The sequence below is a fragment of the Echiichthys vipera genome (assembly GCF_963691815.1).
Source record: "Echiichthys vipera genome assembly, chromosome: 13".
NCBI classification, from domain to species: Eukaryota; Metazoa; Chordata; class Actinopteri; order Perciformes; family Trachinidae; genus Echiichthys; species Echiichthys vipera.
In genome coordinates this window covers 23,926,002-23,945,717 of record NC_139838.1, presented here as the reverse complement: position 1 = coordinate 23,945,717, position 19,716 = coordinate 23,926,002, and the positions used below count along the sequence as shown (strand labels likewise).

Below are 19,716 nucleotides of genomic sequence, written 5' to 3'. Positions count from 1 at the left end.
TAGGACATATTATTTCAAGAGGATTATGTATCACGTGTAAATCAGAAATGTGATTTAATCCGCCAGTTTATAAACTGTGGTTAATTGGGTTTAAACATTGTTAAAAGAAAATCAATGTTGACTTGAGTTTCCCTGAGAGACAGCTGCTATTATTACTGTACACACACTTGTTATAACTGACATAAAAACCAAATCGCAACACATTTCAGACCCACACATTGAAACCCTTCACCACGCTGGCAGAATAAACTATAAGTTATTCAACACAGCTTGACATTTCCCATCCCGCGTGATAACTCCACACCAAGTGTTTGCTCTCGTCGCAGTTGTCAGAGTTCCCATACAATGTTTCTGACGTTCCCTCTTCTTCAGCATCTTCCATTGGTCATTTATTCCTCATTATCAGCTGTCGGAGAAGTTGACGTGGGCAGCAAACACACTTTAAATGTGAGGCGTGAAATCACACAGCTCCCTGTCTGCAGAGGTCCACAATGTTGCTCCTCGCTTTACTTGTGTTGGTGGGCACCAATGGTAAGTTGGAGTGAAAATGAAACTGTTGCATTTTTAAAAAGTAAGAGTTTAAAGTCAAATCTTTCTTTTGCATTTTAAGTTTTAGAGACTTTCTAAGGTGTATCGTACATTTCAGGGTCATGACCTTTGCCAGAATGTGGTGATTTTAACGTGTGATTCAAGTGTTGTGCTGATTTTATTCCCCTTTTCTGCGTCTGCCCTCTCCTCTTCTGCTGCCACCCACACAGCTGCCCTCGGCTTCGATGATAAAATCGTTGGCGGGTACGAGTGCAGGGAACACTCCGTCCCCTGGCAGGTGTCGCTCAACAACGGCTGGCATTACTGCGGAGCCACCCTGATCAACGACCGCTGGGTCGTCAGCGCCGCGCACTGCTATAAGTGAGTTAGGGAGAGATTTAGACATAAAACACCATTCTCTTCTGACAGAGGACTTTAGTTCTAACCGTCTGCATGTGCTTTTCCATGAACCTTTATATTATAGAGCAGGGATCTTCAACAGGGTCCCCAGAGTTCCTGCAGGGGGGGGGCACGTAATTATAGTTTGATATTAAATAATTAAAATATGTATGAAAATATACATTTACACGAATCGAACATGTTATTATGAAAGATAAATCAGTGATAAGTGTATGGTCTAACAATTCACTGTGTTTCACGTGTACGTTTAAAACATAAAACATGATGTATAAATATATGAAACGTCAATAAATATTATTTGAGTAGCTTAGTGTTGTTTGTACCATAAAAATGTATTTGTAGAGGCCCCCCTTCACATTATTGTAGTTTAATATTATACTCTATATAACATATATGTAGTGGGTTCCCTGATCTGTCTCTCTTTCCGCTGAGGGGTCATTCTCAAACATTTACTATAATGTTTACGGCTTATTTTTATAATATGTTTCATTTTCAATATAAAGTGTACAGATTATTTCTGCATAAATATTCTCATTCATTTAATTGTCAGTATTATTCTAATGTTTATAGCTTATTTTACACTTGTATAATTCATTTCATTTATAATATCATAATGTTTTCAGGCTTTTTGTATTGATTTTTGCACTAATATTGTCATTAATTTAATTTTCAGTATTATAATATGTACTGCTTATTTTCGGCATAGTGTGTGCAGCTTATCCTTTTCTTTTTACCTAGTTTTGTTATTCCCTATGTTGTATAAAACTGTCTTTGTACTGCTCTATGTGCCTCAACAAATTGGCATTGAATTGAATTAAATTGAGATTTCATTCTTCCATCTCTCTCTTCTCTCAGGGGTGAAGACATTGAGCTGCGTCTGGGTGAGCACCACATCAGCTACAAGGACGGCCCTGAGCAGTTCATCGCTCCTGCTGTCATCATCCGCCACCCAGAGTACGACCGTTACACCATCAACAATGACATCATGCTGATTAAACTTGCCGAGCCAGCGAAGATCAACGAGTACGTCCAGCCCGTCGCCCTGCCCAGCCGCTGTGCCCCTGCAGGCACCCAGTGTCTGGTTTCTGGATGGGGAGCCACCCAGAGCCCCTGTAAGTCTGGGAGGAGAAAATAATGATCACTGTCACGGGTCACGGGTGATGTCTATTCAAATGTGTCTCTGATTCTGCGTGTGTGTGATCCAGTCGGCTGTACGAAATGCCTGCACTGCCTGGATCTGCCCATCCTGTCCCAGCAGGACTGTGAGCGCTCCTACCCCAACAGGATCACCTCCTCCATGTTCTGCGCCGGCTTCCTCGAGGGAGGAAAGGACTCCTGTCAGGTGCATGAAGGCAGAAATATACAAAAAATAAAGCTGCACAAGTTTATTTTTGTTTTGTTTTGAATAATTATGTTCCTCTCGGTGTTGGACATTTAAAAAAATTACATTAAAAAGCAAAAAGTAAACACTACCTTGATTGTTATTTGCTAAGAAAGTGCTGTTTTTACGTCTTCTCCATCTTATCAGGGAGACTCTGGTGGCCCCCTGGTGTGTAACGGGGAGCTCCAGGGTGTCGTGTCCTGGGGATGGGGCTGTGCTGAAGAGAATCGTCCCGGGGTTTACGCCAAGGTGAGTACACTCAATTGTTCTGCGTAAAAAGTAACTATTTTAACTTTTAATATGTCTAAAACAATCTTGTCTGCACTGGCAGCATTCTGGTCAGTTAAGGACTTGAATTAACTGCAGTTATCTCGATTATCTCTGTTATTTTGTCCTGTTTGTGTAGAAGTATGGGCTAAATATGTATATTTACGGTTATATATCTATATGTATGGATGTTTATATGTAGGCCTATAAATTCTATTATGTTAATTTATATATATCATATGTTATTTATACAATTTTATAATATTGATTATTGTATAGTTAGATTTAAAAATTGTACATATAGTGGATAAAAGATACAGCAATCACTGAATTGTTAAAAAGGGGTCGGATTCAATTAGTGAAAACTTCTTCCTGCTCCTTTTCAGAAATAATAAATTGTATATATGTTATTATTTGTCTGTTTATCCTCTCTTATTTGTTAAACCCATTTAATTTTGTTTACTTTTGTATTATTTTTTTGGACATGTCTTTCTGAAATAAATTCAATTCAATACATTCAATGTTTTGTGAAAATGAATCATGTACTTGTTGCATTTGAAGTTGCTGTTTAAATGCCATTTTTACACAATATTCAGATTTTTTTCTACAGTTATATTAATTTTATTTATAATTTTATTCTCCGCAGGTCTGCCAGTTCACTGACTGGATCCAGTCCACGATGGCCTCCCACTGAAATCCGCTGCACTAGGACCGCTGCCCAGTCCATGACTTCTTTATGGATCATGTTTTAACAGTGACAATAAAATATAACCATGAAATCACAATTAAATTTACACAAATGTGTTTTCTCAGTCCTTTACTGTGGTTGTTCTGGTCGGCTTCTAGGTGTGAACTGTGACGCATAACTGTGACGTATAACTGTGACGTGTAACTGTGTTTATGAAGCCGGAAGTACCTGAGCGTGAAAGCGTTAAACTACCCTAAATAAACTTTTTTTTAAAGTTATAATGAGATATTTAAATTTTAGGTCACATCAATCCACAGCACAGACCAGACTGAACTACTTTCTGTTTTCTTCAAACACCCATAGCGGTGTTGAAGCAGTTACCGTTAGCCTCGGCCGTTAGTCGTTAGCGTTAGCCGTTACAGCTAAGTAAACATGAAAGTTAGCTTACCGATCAGGGAGAAACGTCGCCATTTTGGCCTATAATGACTCGTCTCCGCTCACTCAGCTGCTGGGACAAATAAGCATCTGCACGATTGGTAAACTCCATTTCACCCAGTGCCAACCCACAGTATCTGCGCCCAACAACAGACAACCCTGGCAACCTGCATTGCCAGACGCTATTGGCTGTTACCATGGAAACAGGACTTGACAGAAAGTCAATGTCAAACCCGTAAAGAAAAAAAAAAAAATATTAATTCAGACTAAATATATAATTTTTTGGAAAAGCAATACTTTCAGTCCGTACCCCTCAAAACGCCCCGTGTGTCGTTGTTTAAAAAAAATATTTAGCTTTTAATAAAGATTCAAAAACAACCTTTTTAACAAAAAAATGTCTAAATAATCTAATATTTTTTTACCAATTTATTATTTTTGAGTTTTAAGCTTTCCATAGCGGTCAAATATGATCTAAGTAGTTTATTTTTAAATGTTTTTAATCATCCGTGCAGTTCCCCGCTGTGACAGCAGGCGGCGGTGGCGTCGCTGAGCGTCACAGGTGATAAACAGGAGAGAGACGCCGAGGAAGAGGAGACGAAGAAGAAGGAGGCGACCATGTTGATTTAAAGGAAGAAGAAACACAATAGAAGCGATTTATTTCAAGTAAAAATCAGTAATTAACGAGAATTGTAAAGGAAGTAGTTGATCAACCGCACACTGGGCATCCCTTGTAAAATAACAGAGAAACTAAGGTAGGTGTGCGGTGACGTGAAACCGTTTAATTTCCGTTAAAAACACCGGAGTTGTTGTGAGCTTATTAGCACAGAGCTAACGTTAGCTAGTGGAGTTGTTTGAGCCAAATTAGCCCCTGTGCCATATCGCGTTAAATATAAAATGATATGTAATGTCGCAGTCGCTTAATTCAACACATAATTTTACATTTCGTAATTAAAAGCTCGTTAAAAGTCTGCGAGTGGTGAAACGGCTTAGCGCTAATGCTACATTAGCATTAGCTCTGCAGTGTTAACCCAACAGTCCTAATGTTTTTTTATTTAAATATTCAATTTATATAAATAGTGTCAAACATTTACATATAGCACAACACATGAGAGCTTTTTCACATTAAAAAACAACAACAAACAGCAACGATCTCATATAATAATAAATAAATAAACATTGTCATGTCAATACATAGGTGTATGTAATAATCTGTTATCATACATTTCCCTTAATGCCAGGGGCTATATCAAATATCTTTTCATGTCTGTTTTTAACTAAGGCTATGAATTTATAAAGTGAATTAAATTATAAAATGAGAAAAGGTTTGTTTGGAGGCTCAAATGTTTTGCTTGTAAATAAAATATTTACTAAATAAAATGAAAGAAATTAACCAAATACTGAGGAAACTTGTTCTTATTTCCATAATAACATAAAACATCTTAAAGGGTAAAGCAGTGTAATATGTGGGGGAAGACATAAGAACACAAGTCCGACCATAATTGCTTTGTGACATTACATTAAAAAACAGATTAAAGTTTCATCAGCACGCCCAAAAAAAACACAAGAGCCGTCCACATCCATACGTTTAGAAACAAGGGAGTTACCAGAATATTATCCTGTTGAATCCTGGCAGTTTCGGCCTCGCTAATTGGCCTCTGAAGATTTCCACCTGTGCAATTTGAAACCTGCTGTGAAAGTCTTTCACTGAGGTCTAGAGAGGTTGTGTTTGTTACCAAAGTTACAACTAACTATTGTTTTCATCATTGCTTAATCAAGGCTGCAAAATGTAATCCATCAGAAGTTACCTGAGACAAAAAGTGTTGTATTGAAATAGCTTCTTTTTGGTGGTCACAATATAAAACCAGAGGGCTTTGCAAGGTTATTAACAACCGCTGAAGAAAACGTGGACTACACACGCTTGTTTACTTTATCAGACTAAACAACAAATATATATATTTTTAGGCCTCTAAACCGTTCATTAAACTGAGAAAGGAACACCTCTTTTAGTGCATCACATCAACACTTGGATATATAGACTTCTCTTTATTGATCCTTTGGGATGAACTCCCGCAAGGAAATTTAGTTTACAGCAGCTTACAAAAACACAGGGGAGGAATAAAAAAATACAGTATAAGATAACCAATAAATTCTTAGCTAAATAAATACAGAAAGTTTAAAAAAAAAAAATTAGAAGTAAGCAATAAACTCTTAGTCAAATATATGTGAGGTAGATGTAAGGATACAGAAAATTAAATAAATAAATAAAAATTCACAGAAAATTAAATCAGATAAGTTAAATGTGGAGGAAATGTTAATGTATAAGATACATGTGACTGTATATGACAGAATATAATATATTCAACATGTAATGAGGAGTTACACTACTTATCTTTAATTTGCACATGCTGAAAAGGTTCACCGCTGGCTTATGTATAAATCTGACTTGTTTGACATAATATTATCATAATAGAGCGATCAGGGTGTGAAATTAACTTTCAAATGGCTTGAGAACTAATTTTACCTGCCACTGTAGACGTTACCGTTGTTTTTTTGGGCTGGAGAGTGAAGAAAATAAACCAGCCACTTGCATATTTTCCCCGGGAGCTTTGGTTTAACTTGTCTCAAAGAAAATTCCCCCAGTTGAAGCTTCCCAGTTGTACGGATTTACCGTTTTTCTTTGTGGTTTTTGTGATTGTAAACATAATAGCGTGTGGACTTAAGGCTTAAGGAGATTGGTTTATGAACATTTCTATAGACCAAATGGATAAGATACAGTAAACAGCAGATTCATTGATAGTGTTGGATGAAGCCGCTTTAGTCTGATTTAACAAGATCTTTTGATCTGATTCACACCATAAAATTGAGAACCATATAAATCTTTGCATTTAACCTAAAGTCTTCCAGAAAGTGAGTTTTCTGCTGATCAATCAACTGTTCATGATCTGTTTTAAAAGCTTTTGGTTGGAATTTTTAATTTTTATTTTTTTTTAGATTGCAAGTTTGAGTTGTTGGCTGACTTTGAGGCGGCAGCGGCGGGTTGATCACGGCCACACTCACACACTTCACACACCGACCTGAAGACCTGTGGTGTCCGGGGAGAGGGGGTCGAACACCTGGAGGAGAAAGGAAACGCACACTGAGGACTCAAAAGGGGTGGAAAGCTTTTTGGCTTCGGACAATAAAACCCCTTGTATTTGTGAATTCAGGATTCTTTTTTTCACACAGTGGAGCGACATTTATCCACACAGTGGAAATAAACCGAGCGCATAACAGACTATATGATTTTGGGGAAACACTTGTACAAAGTTGGACATCCTTCTTTTTCAAGGACAGGGATATTGAGCAACTCTATGGACTCAAAGTGGAAAGAGGAAATATTGTTCAATTTAGAAACCGAAGTTTAAGCATTGAACTAAGATAATACTTGTTCCCCAAGTTCAGATTGCCTTAGTTGTTCTATTTCAGGACTTGAACTGCTTTGATACTTGTTCACATATAATTTTTCTATATTGTGGGCAAGTATATTGATGCATATGAATGCAAATTTCTCTTCATTTTGAAGAGCCCTTGTGTAAAAACGTGTTTTTTGTTGTTGTACTTGTACGTCAGTCACTCTGTTGAAGGGGACCGAACTGCACGTACATGTGTATATGTAAATACTACAAATTGACTTCTGTTGTAAAAGCTTTGGACTTAAAAAGAATAGAAAATATTGTTTGTTAATGCTTTATTAAACTTTTTTACTTTTGAAGAGAATTTTTAAAAAGAAAAACCTAAGAGGCAAAAATCTAATACTTTGAAGAAGAAGAAGAAAAACAAGAGCAAGGAAAACAGGAAAAAATGGCGACCGCCAGAACAGAAAACGTTGGCCCAGTTGTCATGGGACTGAACAAGCAGAACGGGCAGCTCAGAGGACAGACCAAACCCGCTTCAGTCCAGCCAGCACCCACAACTCAAGGAAAGGCTTTGGGTGCACCCCAGATAGCAGGCGGCGGTGCTCAGGACGGAGGAGGCATCAAGTTTGGAGACGACTGGAAAAAGAGCCTAAAGCTCCCTCCCAAAGACAACAGGGTCAAAACCTCAGTGAGTCAAACTCTATAATGGTTTGTTTTATCTCACTGTATCTTAACACTAATGTTTTCTAATGTCATCCTAACCGTCCTGTGTCTCCCGTAGGATGTGACGTCCACGAAAGGGAATGAATTTGAAGATTACTGCCTCAAAAGAGAACTCCTGATGGGCATCTTTGAGATGGGTTGGGAGAAACCTTCCCCTATCCAGGTACGGGTTTTCTTTTGTCACATTTTATTTGCTAACCAGACGAGTTAATGTGATCATCATGCTGAGTTTATTGAAATTGGCCCTTTTAAGTATATTTTATATATATATCTAAATGTATCGCAAACAGCTTTCTTGGATTAAATCAGAGACGTATTCATCTTAACCAGGAATGTATTAAGAGAACTGGATACAGCGTTCGAGCCGTCGCTTCATCCATTCCTATGAAAGTTGCTCATGAAGCCAAAAAAGTTCACTTTCTGTGTCTAAAAATACCCGAACGATCGGCACTGTTTCCACTGTACTTCTGCACCGTTGGGCCCACAGAGCTGGCGCACTAGAGACTTTCTACGTAAGGTTTAGCGCTATGGCTAACTTTAATGGGGTTTAAATGATTTAATCAAACGGCTCCGACTTTTGTCATTATTGAAAATAATCATTAGTTGCAGCCTTTCATAGTCATTTTTTCCTTTCATCAACTAAGAGCCTACACGATGCAACGTCAGTGGGTAGTGCACAGATCGTTATGTAGATGGGAGAATTATGATAAGTATGAAACTACAGTACGGTTTGTTGTGCCCCTGTCTAGATGAATTTAGGGACATTAGACATTAGAAGCATTAAAAAACACTCCCCGACTCCCCAAAAGGCTTAAAGTATAAACACAAATTTATTCATACGGAAAACAACAAAATATACTTCAGGGTGAGGACATTGAGCTGCAAACAAAAAACTAAAATCCTGAATCTCAAAAAAGACGCTGCCTAACACACATCAGGATCACCTAACAAACAGAAACACAATTACACATCTGGTTCCCTATAATAACTAAAAACAAACAGGAGAAAATGTGCAACAAAAGAAGAATTGCAACTCACCCCTGCTTAACACCGTTTATACGAAATCCACCACTGAGACACCGACCTAACTAACAGAATGAGACTAAATAATGAAATTTTGCTACCCCGCAGGAGGAGAGCATTCCCATCGCCCTGTCTGGACGGGATATTCTGGCTCGGGCTAAGAATGGAACAGGCAAAAGTGGAGCCTATCTCATCCCACTGCTGGAGAGAATAGACCTGAAGAAGGACCACATACAGGGTGAGACACTGCCCGCAGTTTCATTTAGAGCTGTGCCTCCAATTCTGCCCAAAATGCTGCCGTCGGTTTCAGCGAGTACTGAAGTCCAGGCACTGATCTGATACCATGTAATTTATTAGAAATAAGAATGTATTCACTGGTTGAGTTCTTGTTCATTATTCCTATATTTATTTAGTAATGTTGCTGTTTTATACTGCTCTATTTAAAAATAAAAGGCTTCCATTGCTGTATTCATTCATGTTTTTACAAAGGGTTTAACCTGAGCCAGGCCTTACCACAATGATAATCATACCACAGTCAGCTAATACCCACAGCATGAGAATCTGATATACAAGGGAAAAATGTTATCGGAACTTCTCTAGTTTTATACAGTTACCCCAATTTTTCTTCTCTCGAACGTCCTTTCGTCTCCTCATCCGTTACCTTATCTGTTCTCTCACCGTGGTCCTCCTTATGTGTTTTTATAGTCTATAAGCTGTTTTGTCTCATTTCTTTACATTTGCCCTCTATAACCTGTGCCTTTGCCTGCCCTAGCACTTGTTATGGTTCCCACCCGTGAGCTGGCACTGCAGGTGAGCCAGATCTCCATCCAGATCAGCAAACACCTGGGGGGAGTCAAAGTCATGGCCACCACCGGGGGCACCAACCTGCGAGATGACATCATGCGTCTGGATGAGACCGGTAAGAAGCCGCAGTGCATCTCATTATTAAAGTGATCAACCTGTACTTTAATAAGATTAATGGTGCAAATAATAGACAAATATAAGGAGAATCATATTTCACTGTTTCCACTTCAGTGCATGTGGTCATTGCCACGCCTGGGAGGATCCTGGACTTGATAAAGAAGGGAGTGGCAAAGGTGGATAGAGTCCAGATGATGGTGATGGATGAGGTAAACATGAATACAACTAAATCTGTTCACAATCAGTAGAACACATTGCATTTAATTTCTTTTAGATCAGAGTCTATTATATTATGTTTTTAAAGGTCTGTCTGCTTCGTGTTGAATTCCCTCTCAGGCGGATAAGCTGCTGTCTCAGGACTTCGTGGTGCTCATCGAGGATATCATCAGCTTCCTGGCCAAGAACAGGCAGATCCTGCTCTACTCTGCAACCTTCCCCATCAGCGTGCAGAAGTTCATGGTGAGTCGTCGGCTAATTGCTGCAGCACTCAGCCGGCCCGATGGCTCAGGGCCACCTGGCACCACTTGGCTCGCTCTGCAGACCGAGCTGTTCTCGTGCTGTGTCCAGATCTGTGTTTGTGTTTGTTTGCTCTATGCTTTTCCAAGGCGGTCTGCATCTAAAGCAACTCAGCCAAGTCGCAGGATTTGGTTGTTTAGCTTCTGTAAAAGACTTTTTTTAAACATCCTTTTGTTATGTAGTGATGCAGGCAGGCTTTTTTTTTAAAATGCACACGCTAATCTATTTACCCTCCATGTGTCCTTGCTGTAGGCCAAGCACCTTCAGAAACCCTATGAGATAAACCTGATGGAGGAGCTGACTCTGAAGGGCATTACTCAATACTACGCCTACGTCACGGAGAGGCAGAAAGTCCACTGCCTCAACACGCTGTTCTCCAGGGTAACTGCCTCTACATTCAGCGGCCGTTCATTTTAATTTCTCATAATGCAGCGGTGCAAAATATTCTTTTAACCTCCGTGTTATTCTGTGTCATCAACAGCGAAGTTGATGCAGTGATCCATAACGTGTTATATTTTTCTCTCTCTCAGCTTCAGATCAACCAGTCGATTATCTTCTGCAACTCAACTCAGAGGGTGGAGCTCTTGGCCAAGAAGATCACTCAGCTGGGCTACTCCTGCTTCTACATCCACGCTAAGATGATGCAGGTGAGGACAACAGAGGGAAATGTTTCACTCTTCAGAGAGAGGAGATGAAGGAAGCAAAGGGCCTCAGGAAATATGCTAAACGCGTGATAGAGCGGCAACAAAAATCCTCCCACGATTACTTGTTTGAATTATATTTACCAGCTTAGGCCAATATTCTAATCCTACATTTTATTTTCATTCAGTTAATTTAATTTCCATTTCCATCACTTACACACGCTCACACAAACAGCGTCGTTACATATAAAATGCAATGATAAAAGCAATGGTGTGCGACGATGGAGCAAAGCTCTCAATCTACCGGTCAATCTTCGTTCCTACCCTCACCTGTGGTCATGAAAGCTGGGTTATGACCGAAAGAACGAGGTCACGGGTACAAGCGGCTGAAATGGGTTTTCTCAGGAGGGGGGCTGGAGTCTCCCTTTAGAGAGAGGGGGAGAAGTTCAGCATCCGTGAGGAACTCGGAGTAGAGCCGCTGCTCCTTTGCGTTGAAAGGAGCCAGTTGAGGTGGTTCAGGATCATCTAGTAAGGATGAACCCTGGGCGCCTCCCTAGGGAGGTGTTCCAGGCACGTCCAGCTGGGAGGAGGCCTCGGGGAAGACCCAGGACCAGGTGGAGAGATTAGATCTCCACACTGGCCTGGGAACGCCTCAGGATCCCCCAGTTAGAGCTGGTTAATGTGGCCCGTGAAAGGGAAGTTTGGGGTCCCCTGCTAAAAGCTGCTGCCCCCGCGACCCGACCCCGGGTAAGAGGCTGAAGATGAGATGATAAAAGCAGTAATTTGCTGTAGTAGTTTGGGTTCAAAACTTTGTGCACCAAATACTATCTTTTAAATGTTCCCCTATATTTGTTGTTAAGTAAAGATGAAATGCCAGAAAATGACTTTTCATGGATGAGAGACATTTGATGAATAAATCTAAAATACAAATAGCCAGGTCATATTAATTAAGCGGAGGTGTCTCGGCTGTTTGTCCACTTTCTCTGTCAGTATGAGCTGTATGCGGTCAAATCATTTTAAATACAGTTTTGATTGTCTTTGTACGAACCCATTGGCCTCTTTTGTAGCATTTTATGTCTTGTTTGTTTTCAGGAATACAGAAACCGTGTTTTCCACGACTTCAGAAACGGACTGTGCAGAAACCTGGTCTGCACCGGTGAGTTCCCCTCGTATACTCTCACGTTTCTAAACTTTCCATTTAATGTGACGCAGAAAGCAGCAGAAGTTCTCAGAGACTGAAATTTTAATTCCCTCCAACAGATCTCTTCACCAGGGGCATTGACATCCAGGCTGTCAATGTCGTCATCAACTTCGACTTCCCCAAGAATGCGGAGACCTACCTCCATCGCATTGGAAGATCAGGTTTGTTGTTTACGCCGTAATGATGTCGCTGCTTGATTATATCAAAGCTTCACTGTCTCGTATGTGGAAAGTTCTTACGGCTGCTGGAAACCCAGAAACACTTGGATTTTGAATAAAGTGTTTAAATGCAGTTTATATACCGTAGATTCCCAAGTCAACCTGCAAACATGAATGTTTGCTTTCCTTTGGATGTGGAAAGCTAAAACAAGTTTTAGTTGTTTATAGCACAATAACATCGAATCTAATATGAAGTACTGCAATAATTTGTGTACTGTAGGGATAGAATAGAAATACTTTATTGAGCCCAAGCTTGGAAATTGCAGATAGACTGATATGGATTGTTTTAGGGCTGATGCCAATTTGAAAAAATATCCTTAGCCGATGGCCGATACGGACTGCTGATTTACTTGAGCCGATATTTGGAGCCGACACTAGTTTTGCTCCCTCAATTTAAATCATAAATGCTAAAAAAAAGGAACAATTATTGAACTTAAAGGCGTCTCCAGCAACATGGAGCTGCCTGTGTGTAAATAATGCCAGGAAAAAACTATCGGCAAAAGCAGAAGCCCTCATCGGTCAATACACGTAAAAAAAAATGCAAATGGCGGGCGATAATATTGGCCGTCCGATGTATCGGTCTATCACTTATGTACTGTGTACAAATATGCAATTTACCGCAGCTGTAAGGTGCTGGAAAAGCTTGATAATGCATCTTGAAATGCTTGAAAAGTGCCTGAATTTGACGAGTGAAAGACATCCTTTAGTACTTGTTCTTCCTGTAGGATGACATGAGTTCGGCTCCATCTGTTTGCTCTTCGTTGGTCTCATCTTTGGGCGACCGAACAGGACGCAGAATTGTCGTTGATTCTACTTTTAAATTGGGAGAGACCGGCACTTTGTTAGGAATAGATCAAATGAATATGGTTAGAAGACGTTCTGGTGAATTCTTGTATTATATCATCTTGCTCTCAGGGAGGTTTGGGCACCTGGGCTTGGCCATCAACTTGATCACATCAGAGGACCGCTTCAACCTGAAGTCCATCGAAGACCAGCTGGTGACCGACATCAAGCCCATTCCCAGCAGCATCGACAAGAGCCTCTACGTGGCCGAGTTCCACACGTCCGGCGCCGACTGCGATGTGGAGGAGATCGAGGAGAAACCAGGGCGCCAACAGGACAGCACCTAAAAACAGGTGAGAAGTTTTGGGATCATTTTTAAAGACTTTTAAACATTAAAAACGTAAGAAGCGTCTCCCTAACCCGCGTTTGATCTCCCCTCCAGGACACACCAGGCTTTTGCACAGACATCAGCGCTTGCACGCAGGCTTCAGGCAACTCTTCAGTTTCACATTTCTCACTTGTTTTCAGAGCCTGCCGAACGGATGTAAAGGCTGTTATTTTATTTTTTAAACATTTCCTTATCTTTTCCTCAAAGAGAGCTGCCTCATTTTTCTTTTTTAATCGAATGAGAAACTATTGTTTTGCACCAAACTCCTCCAATCATGCATCCTGGCTATGAGCTCAGCGTATTTCTCCTTTCTCGGTTAGACGGCACTTGTTGTTGAAGCAGACACAGCGGTGCAAATGTGTATCAAAGCTGTTTTGAACCCCGTCATCCTTGGAGACAGTTTTTAGTTATCAGCAGCGAGGCTGGTCTCTTTCTAATGTTCCAATGGTGCACTCACACCAGCCATCGTTCTGTCCACTTACACTGTTGTTGTCACTTAAGTGCCTTACTTACTGCCATGTGCACTCATCCATTCATTCACTGCTGTCTTCTGTCAGGCAGCAGAGTACGAGCACAACAATGATGAATTTAATAGTAACCTGAGTTTATTTAAACATCCATTATGCAAGGGAAAAAGACAACACACACGATCTCTGTCCGACTGAGATGCGTTGAAACACGGCTCCGTTAAAAAAACAACAACATCCTGAATGTGAACGTTTAGTTTTTTTAAAGTGAACGTTGCAATAAAAAAGGGCAGCTTTATTTAAATACTGCGCGACTGTTTTTTCCCTTTTCACACTGAATAATACACGAGCAGAGTTAAAACGAGAAGACGGCTAAAGACACAAGCCCCCGTACCGATCCGCGGATGTGAGCCTGCGACCACACAAACGGCGCCGGAGATGAATCGACGTCTCGTGCTGTCGCGTCACGGCTGTCGTTCGCAGACTGCTTTTGTTTAGAGGTTCTTTTACATTTAAATAAAAACTCATATTGGGCTGGTGACTACTGTAAACCCATCAGCCGCTGGAGCTGTTTCCTCTCCTGCATGTTGCTACAGCACAGGACCGATGCATCAGAGGCCGGTTCAAACAGCTTTGATACGAACATTTGACTTCACTAAGCGGATGCACATTTGCGCATCAACACGTAAAAAGGGATGAATTGTTTTTGGGAAGTTGATGCAAAACAATAGTTTGAATTTTCTGTCGTTTTCTTCAGACTCAGAACTTCAGAAATCCAACTTTGAATCAGTTACAGGAGCTTTTTTTTTTTTGCAAATCAAAGGTTAAACTTGTCTTTTCTTTCTTTTTTAAGCCCCATCATGTTTAAATTGATGTTGGTGAATGTATAAGTGGCCAATGTGAATACTCTTTAGCCCAGTGGTTTAATGCCAAGCTCTTGGGCGTAATTTGACATTTATATTGCTGCTGCTGTTGCGTTAGAAACTCCACTTCAGGCTTTTATTAAATCATGTAGTGGATCTGAAACCTGCTCAGTCTATAAAGGAATACATTGACCTTCGATTGAACCAAAAATTAGAGAGGTCCGTTTCTTTCTGCAGCAGCAGCAGATATATATATCTATATATCTCTTTTTTCTTCTTCTTTCCCCAGCACAGCTTTGTTATCTGTAAAAATGTGAGGGGTGGGCTCTGTGTTTGAAAGCAAAATTGTAGCATCTTTGAACAGGCAGCTGTGACTTCTTTGTTTTATGTCCTCCCCCTTTACAGAGCGTCACTAACTATAAAAAGACATAAAAAAGAAAGTATTTTTGCTTTTTAAGATTTATTTTTGATGTTGCTTAAAGCAGTTTGAAGAGGGGAGGGAGGGGACGGAGGCTTTAGCACTGGGTAACTCGGGGGTTTTTTTGTTTTCGGGGTGGGTTTGCAGGAGCCAAGTGTTTCACCAGATGCTCTCTGGGCATCTGGGATCTTTCTTTCTCTCTGGTACTTAAAGCAAAAACAAAAGCTTTGATTTTAAAGTGGTTTTCCCCCTCAAAATACCGTGTTTTCTTTGCGTTTTAAGTGCCAGGGAGAGTGTTAAGTTATACAGGAGAGAGTTTCTGGAAAGTTTGAAGCGCTTCTTGAACCCTGGTTCACGTTCGCGTGACTGCGGATCAAAAAGTGTCGCGACTTCTTTTCAGCCGCTCGATCCGTTTTTTTCCACTTGGGCGATCTTGATACGAGGTGTTACGAATCATTTTTGAGGAAACAAAAGTTGTAAATGATTCATTGTTTACACTAGTCGTTTACAATTATACAAAAAAAGAGAAAATAATTTGCTTCATGAGCGGAGGAGGAGGAATTTTCTGTTATATTGTTTTTTCCCCCTTGAAATAGATTTTCAGGATTTACATTGAAGCAAAACCAAAAAAGGAGAATGTCGTGAGTGTGAGTGAGACGTGTAGGTGTGTGAGTGAGACGTGTAGGTGTGTGAGTGAGACGTGTAGGTGTGTGAGTGAGACGTGTAGGTGTGTGAGTGAGACGTGTAGGTGTGTGAGTGAGACGTGTAGGTGTGTGAGTGAGACGTGTAGGTGTGTGAGTGAGACGTGTAGGTGTGTGAGTGAGACGTGTAGGTGTGTGAGTGAGACGTGTAGGTGTGTGAGTGAGACGTGTAGGTGTGTGAGTGAGACGTGTAGGTGTGTGTGTGTGTGTGAGTGAGACGTGTAGGTGTGTGTGTGTGAGTGAGACGTGTAGGTGTGTGAGTGAGACGTGTAGGTGTGTGTGTGAGTGAGGTGAGGCGTGTATGAGTGTGTGTGAGATACGAACGACTGTTTGAAAAGTGTGTGTGAGAGAGAGAGAGAGAGAGACATGTGTATGTTTGAAGCTGACAGGCTGATTTTTGTGTTTATTACGTTTACGTGCAGCTTCAACAAAACCAGAAAATCTGAAAATATTGGCGCCACCGTGTGCGTTGATGCCGGGTGATTTGGAACAAAACAAACTGTTAGAGGCTGCATGTAAGCGTAATTGTTGTACGTCTTTTATTTCTTTTTTCCTGTGCAGACTCGTTTTTCCGTTGGCGGTGTACGATGTCAGAAACATCAGTGTGGCTGTTGTTGTTTTGTCAGGGATGTCGTTTCTGTTTCTCCATCTCCCTTTTTTCTCCAAGAGCTCAAGTTTGTGGACATGCATCTAATTTCTAATGACAGATTTCCTGTTATTTTTCTACGTTTTGTGTCCCTGACAGCCATGATCTCGTTTGTGACCCAGATATTACACATGTAAGCTGAACCAATCAAGACTTTGCGGATATAGTTATGGTATTTTTCATGTTGGTTTTGTTTTTAAAGAAATACCTCCTGATTATTGTCATCAGCTTAATATGAAATGACGCGAAATTGGCCCCAAAAACAAAAGAAACTTCCCCTTTTTATTAAAATTTCATTCAGTTTTGATGAACAATTGTATCAAACACATTAAAACTGACGAGAGGAGCTACCAAACTAAGATCTGCTTCATAATAAACCGTGATAAACTTGTGCATCAGTGGTCACAAACGAGATTATGATGAATGTTGAGTGAGTGTTGATTTCGTTATCCGTGTTGTCTGTGCGTGTGCACTCTGGCCTGTGGCGTCACGAGTGCGGAGGGCGGGTGGGAGGGTTACTTGTTTGAAAAAGGGGTAAATGTTAAAAAAAAAAAACACAACAATTTGAAAAAAGGGCGAGGATTTGGCTGCAAAATGGCGGTTTGGGGATTCTGCAAGCTCTAAATTGGTGGAAAGAAAGAAACAAAAGTAAACGCCGTGACTTAAACTCGTAATAACGGCTGAACTGCACCTAATGCTTCTACCGTGCACAGCTAAATTGAATTGGCTCTAAATTCGCTGCACTAATGTAGACTCGCCATCGCTTCAGGCCGTTTCAGCCAAACTTAAAGATGAAGTCGTAGTGAGCGGGTGGTTTAAGTCACAGTCGTATTTCCCCTGCGGCGTGGACAGAAAACAGCAGTGTGAGACTCTAAACTGGCTCTCAAATTTCTCTTTTTGTTTAAATAGCTGAGGATAAAGTATTGTCTCTACAACATGGATAGGAAGAAGGAGTGGTAATACAGTCTGATTTTTATTTGGCGCACTAAAAATGTTGGTTCGGTCGATCCCTCATACTTAAAAATGTTTTCTTTTCCCGTTTTATTTGAGTTGTTTCCGTTGTCTCTGTACTTAATGGTCCCTTGTTTCTCTTAAAACCATGTTCAAGTGAGTCGCATCATTTCTGGATTTTAGTTGTGACCACCTAAAACCAGACTCCATGTTTTTCCTTTTCATACCATTAGAATAAAACTCAGTGACGATCAGGTGGAGAAAAAAAGAAGTCATTTTTGCATTGTCATGTTTTCTTTCCTTACAAAATGTATTGAAGTGGCACGAGGTGTTTCAACGACTTGTGCCGATCACTGTCCTCTACTGTTGTAACACGGAAACACACGCAGGGGGTTATACAAGTCAATAAATTGAACTGAAATTTACCAGCTGGGAGGTCTCTTGTGTTTATTAAGATTCAAATACATGTTGTTGTGTTTGGAAGAGCTGCATTTACAAGTTAAATCAATTTAATGTTGAGTCACTTCTGCTAAATGGCTGTAATAAAAAGGTCAATATCAACTCTTATCTTGTGTTTTAAAGGGAGCCTGTGTCAAAATCTTAACATATTTTACTCTGAATAAACTTATTTAGGGAAATAAAAGTATCACAAATGCCTCAGATGCTGATTAAACTTCAGGTAAATGTATCAGCAAGTACGCAATTATCCACTACCACATAACTTAGCCCTGAAATCTACTGTAATGTAGGTTTTTTTTTTTCATTGACTGTCAAACGAGATAATAAAAAGTTATGTGGCTTTTATTTTCTGTGTGTATTTGTTCATGTTTTAAGGGTTTATCCTGAGCCAAGACATACGCAATGACAGCAGTCGTATCTGCCAATAACATGCAAAGAGGAAGAAGTTGTATGGGAGCATCTCTACACTTGCACGATATAAAGTGCACGTTTTTCTCAGCACATTTTTTGACCTGTCGGAGGAGAAGCACAGGAGAAATTGATAAAATGAACGATGGCTCAGTTGCATTAGTGTCCCAGTAAGGTGAATACCAGGACCTTCCCCTGCTCTCATTAATGTTATTAAATACACCTGTGCTTTCCCTTCTTTGATATGTCAACATGTCTGCTATGAAGACTGTCTGTCGGCAGTCACTCTTAATAGTTTTTAATTGATTTTGATTGTAAACATGTCAAAAGAAAACACAAGGTCATACAGAAAATAATATAACACAACTAGAAAAGCATAGATACATGATTACAATTACTTGATTTTTTTTTTACATGTCTCAAAGCAGTGGGAAGAAGTATACACTTAGTTAACAGCTTCCCCGTCATACATTTATTTTTTATTATTTTATTTATTGTTTTTTTTAACTCAACCAAAACATTTTTTACTAAACAAGTATCTTACAAAACACAATTTATTTCTCGTATATTCCTATAAAATATATATTATAATTAATTGCATGTTTATTTTGCCCCTTGACCTTGAAGTTTTACTTTCATAACATTTATTTCACACCCGCTCTTCTGTCTGCAGCTCTCAGCCAATCGGTGAGCTCGGAATTAAAGGTCCCGCCCCCTCTGCGACTGACCGCTCCGGTTAGCCAATAGTGTTTGAGTAGAAGCGTGACGTAGTCGAGATGAAGGCATGCCTTCGATTTTTCTGGGACTTTTTCTATTTTTTGTTTTTAAATATATTTAATTTATTATTTTAAATATATTGTTTCGCTGTATTTTGTACATGTATTATTTGGTCTTATTTGTATGAATTTAATTTATTTTATTTTCTTTCTAAAAATTGGTTTTTAATATGTTTAATTGTTTAATATAATATTTTATATATTTAATTTATTATTTCATATATATTGTTAAGCTATATTTTGTATATGTATTATTTGGTCTTATTTGTATGAATATATATATTTTTTCGATTTGTATGGCACTTTTAGAAAGATGTTTTTATTATATTTAATTGTTTAATATAATTTTGTATATATTTAATTTATTATTTTATATATATTCTTAAGCTATATTTTGTTAATGTGTTACTAAAAAAATATTTTTATTATATTTATTTTTTATATAATCTTTAATATATATAATTTACTATTTGATATGTATTGTTAAGCTTTATTTTGT

At 39.5% G+C, this 19,716-nt stretch overlaps 2 protein-coding genes across 2 annotated transcripts; both read left to right on the top strand.

Annotated features, from left to right (window-relative positions):
- Nucleotides 1-491: 491 nt before the first annotated feature.
- Nucleotides 492-3,290, top strand: LOC310955396 (trypsin-2-like; the record flags this gene model as incomplete). The annotated part of the gene is made up of 6 exons (XM_083925214.1): nucleotides 492-531; nucleotides 759-909; nucleotides 1,804-2,060; nucleotides 2,154-2,290; nucleotides 2,477-2,578; nucleotides 3,243-3,290. 6 exons carry the CDS (start codon nucleotides 492-494, stop codon nucleotides 3,288-3,290), a joined length of 735 nt encoding a protein of 244 aa, XP_083781340.1.
- Nucleotides 3,291-4,325: 1,035 nt separating this feature from the next.
- Nucleotides 4,326-18,105, top strand: LOC310955652 (putative ATP-dependent RNA helicase ddx6). The gene is made up of 13 exons (XM_083925607.1): nucleotides 4,326-4,471; nucleotides 6,711-7,802; nucleotides 7,896-8,000; nucleotides 8,969-9,098; nucleotides 9,633-9,779; nucleotides 9,896-9,990; nucleotides 10,118-10,240; nucleotides 10,550-10,678; nucleotides 10,828-10,944; nucleotides 12,031-12,094; nucleotides 12,199-12,300; nucleotides 13,273-13,493; nucleotides 13,583-18,105. The coding sequence occupies exons 2-12, from the start codon at nucleotides 7,560-7,562 to the stop codon at nucleotides 13,485-13,487; spliced, it is 1,470 nt and encodes a 489-aa protein (XP_083781733.1). The 5' UTR covers nucleotides 4,326-4,471; nucleotides 6,711-7,559; the 3' UTR covers nucleotides 13,488-13,493; nucleotides 13,583-18,105.
- The last annotated feature ends 1,611 nt before the right edge of the window (nucleotides 18,106-19,716 follow it).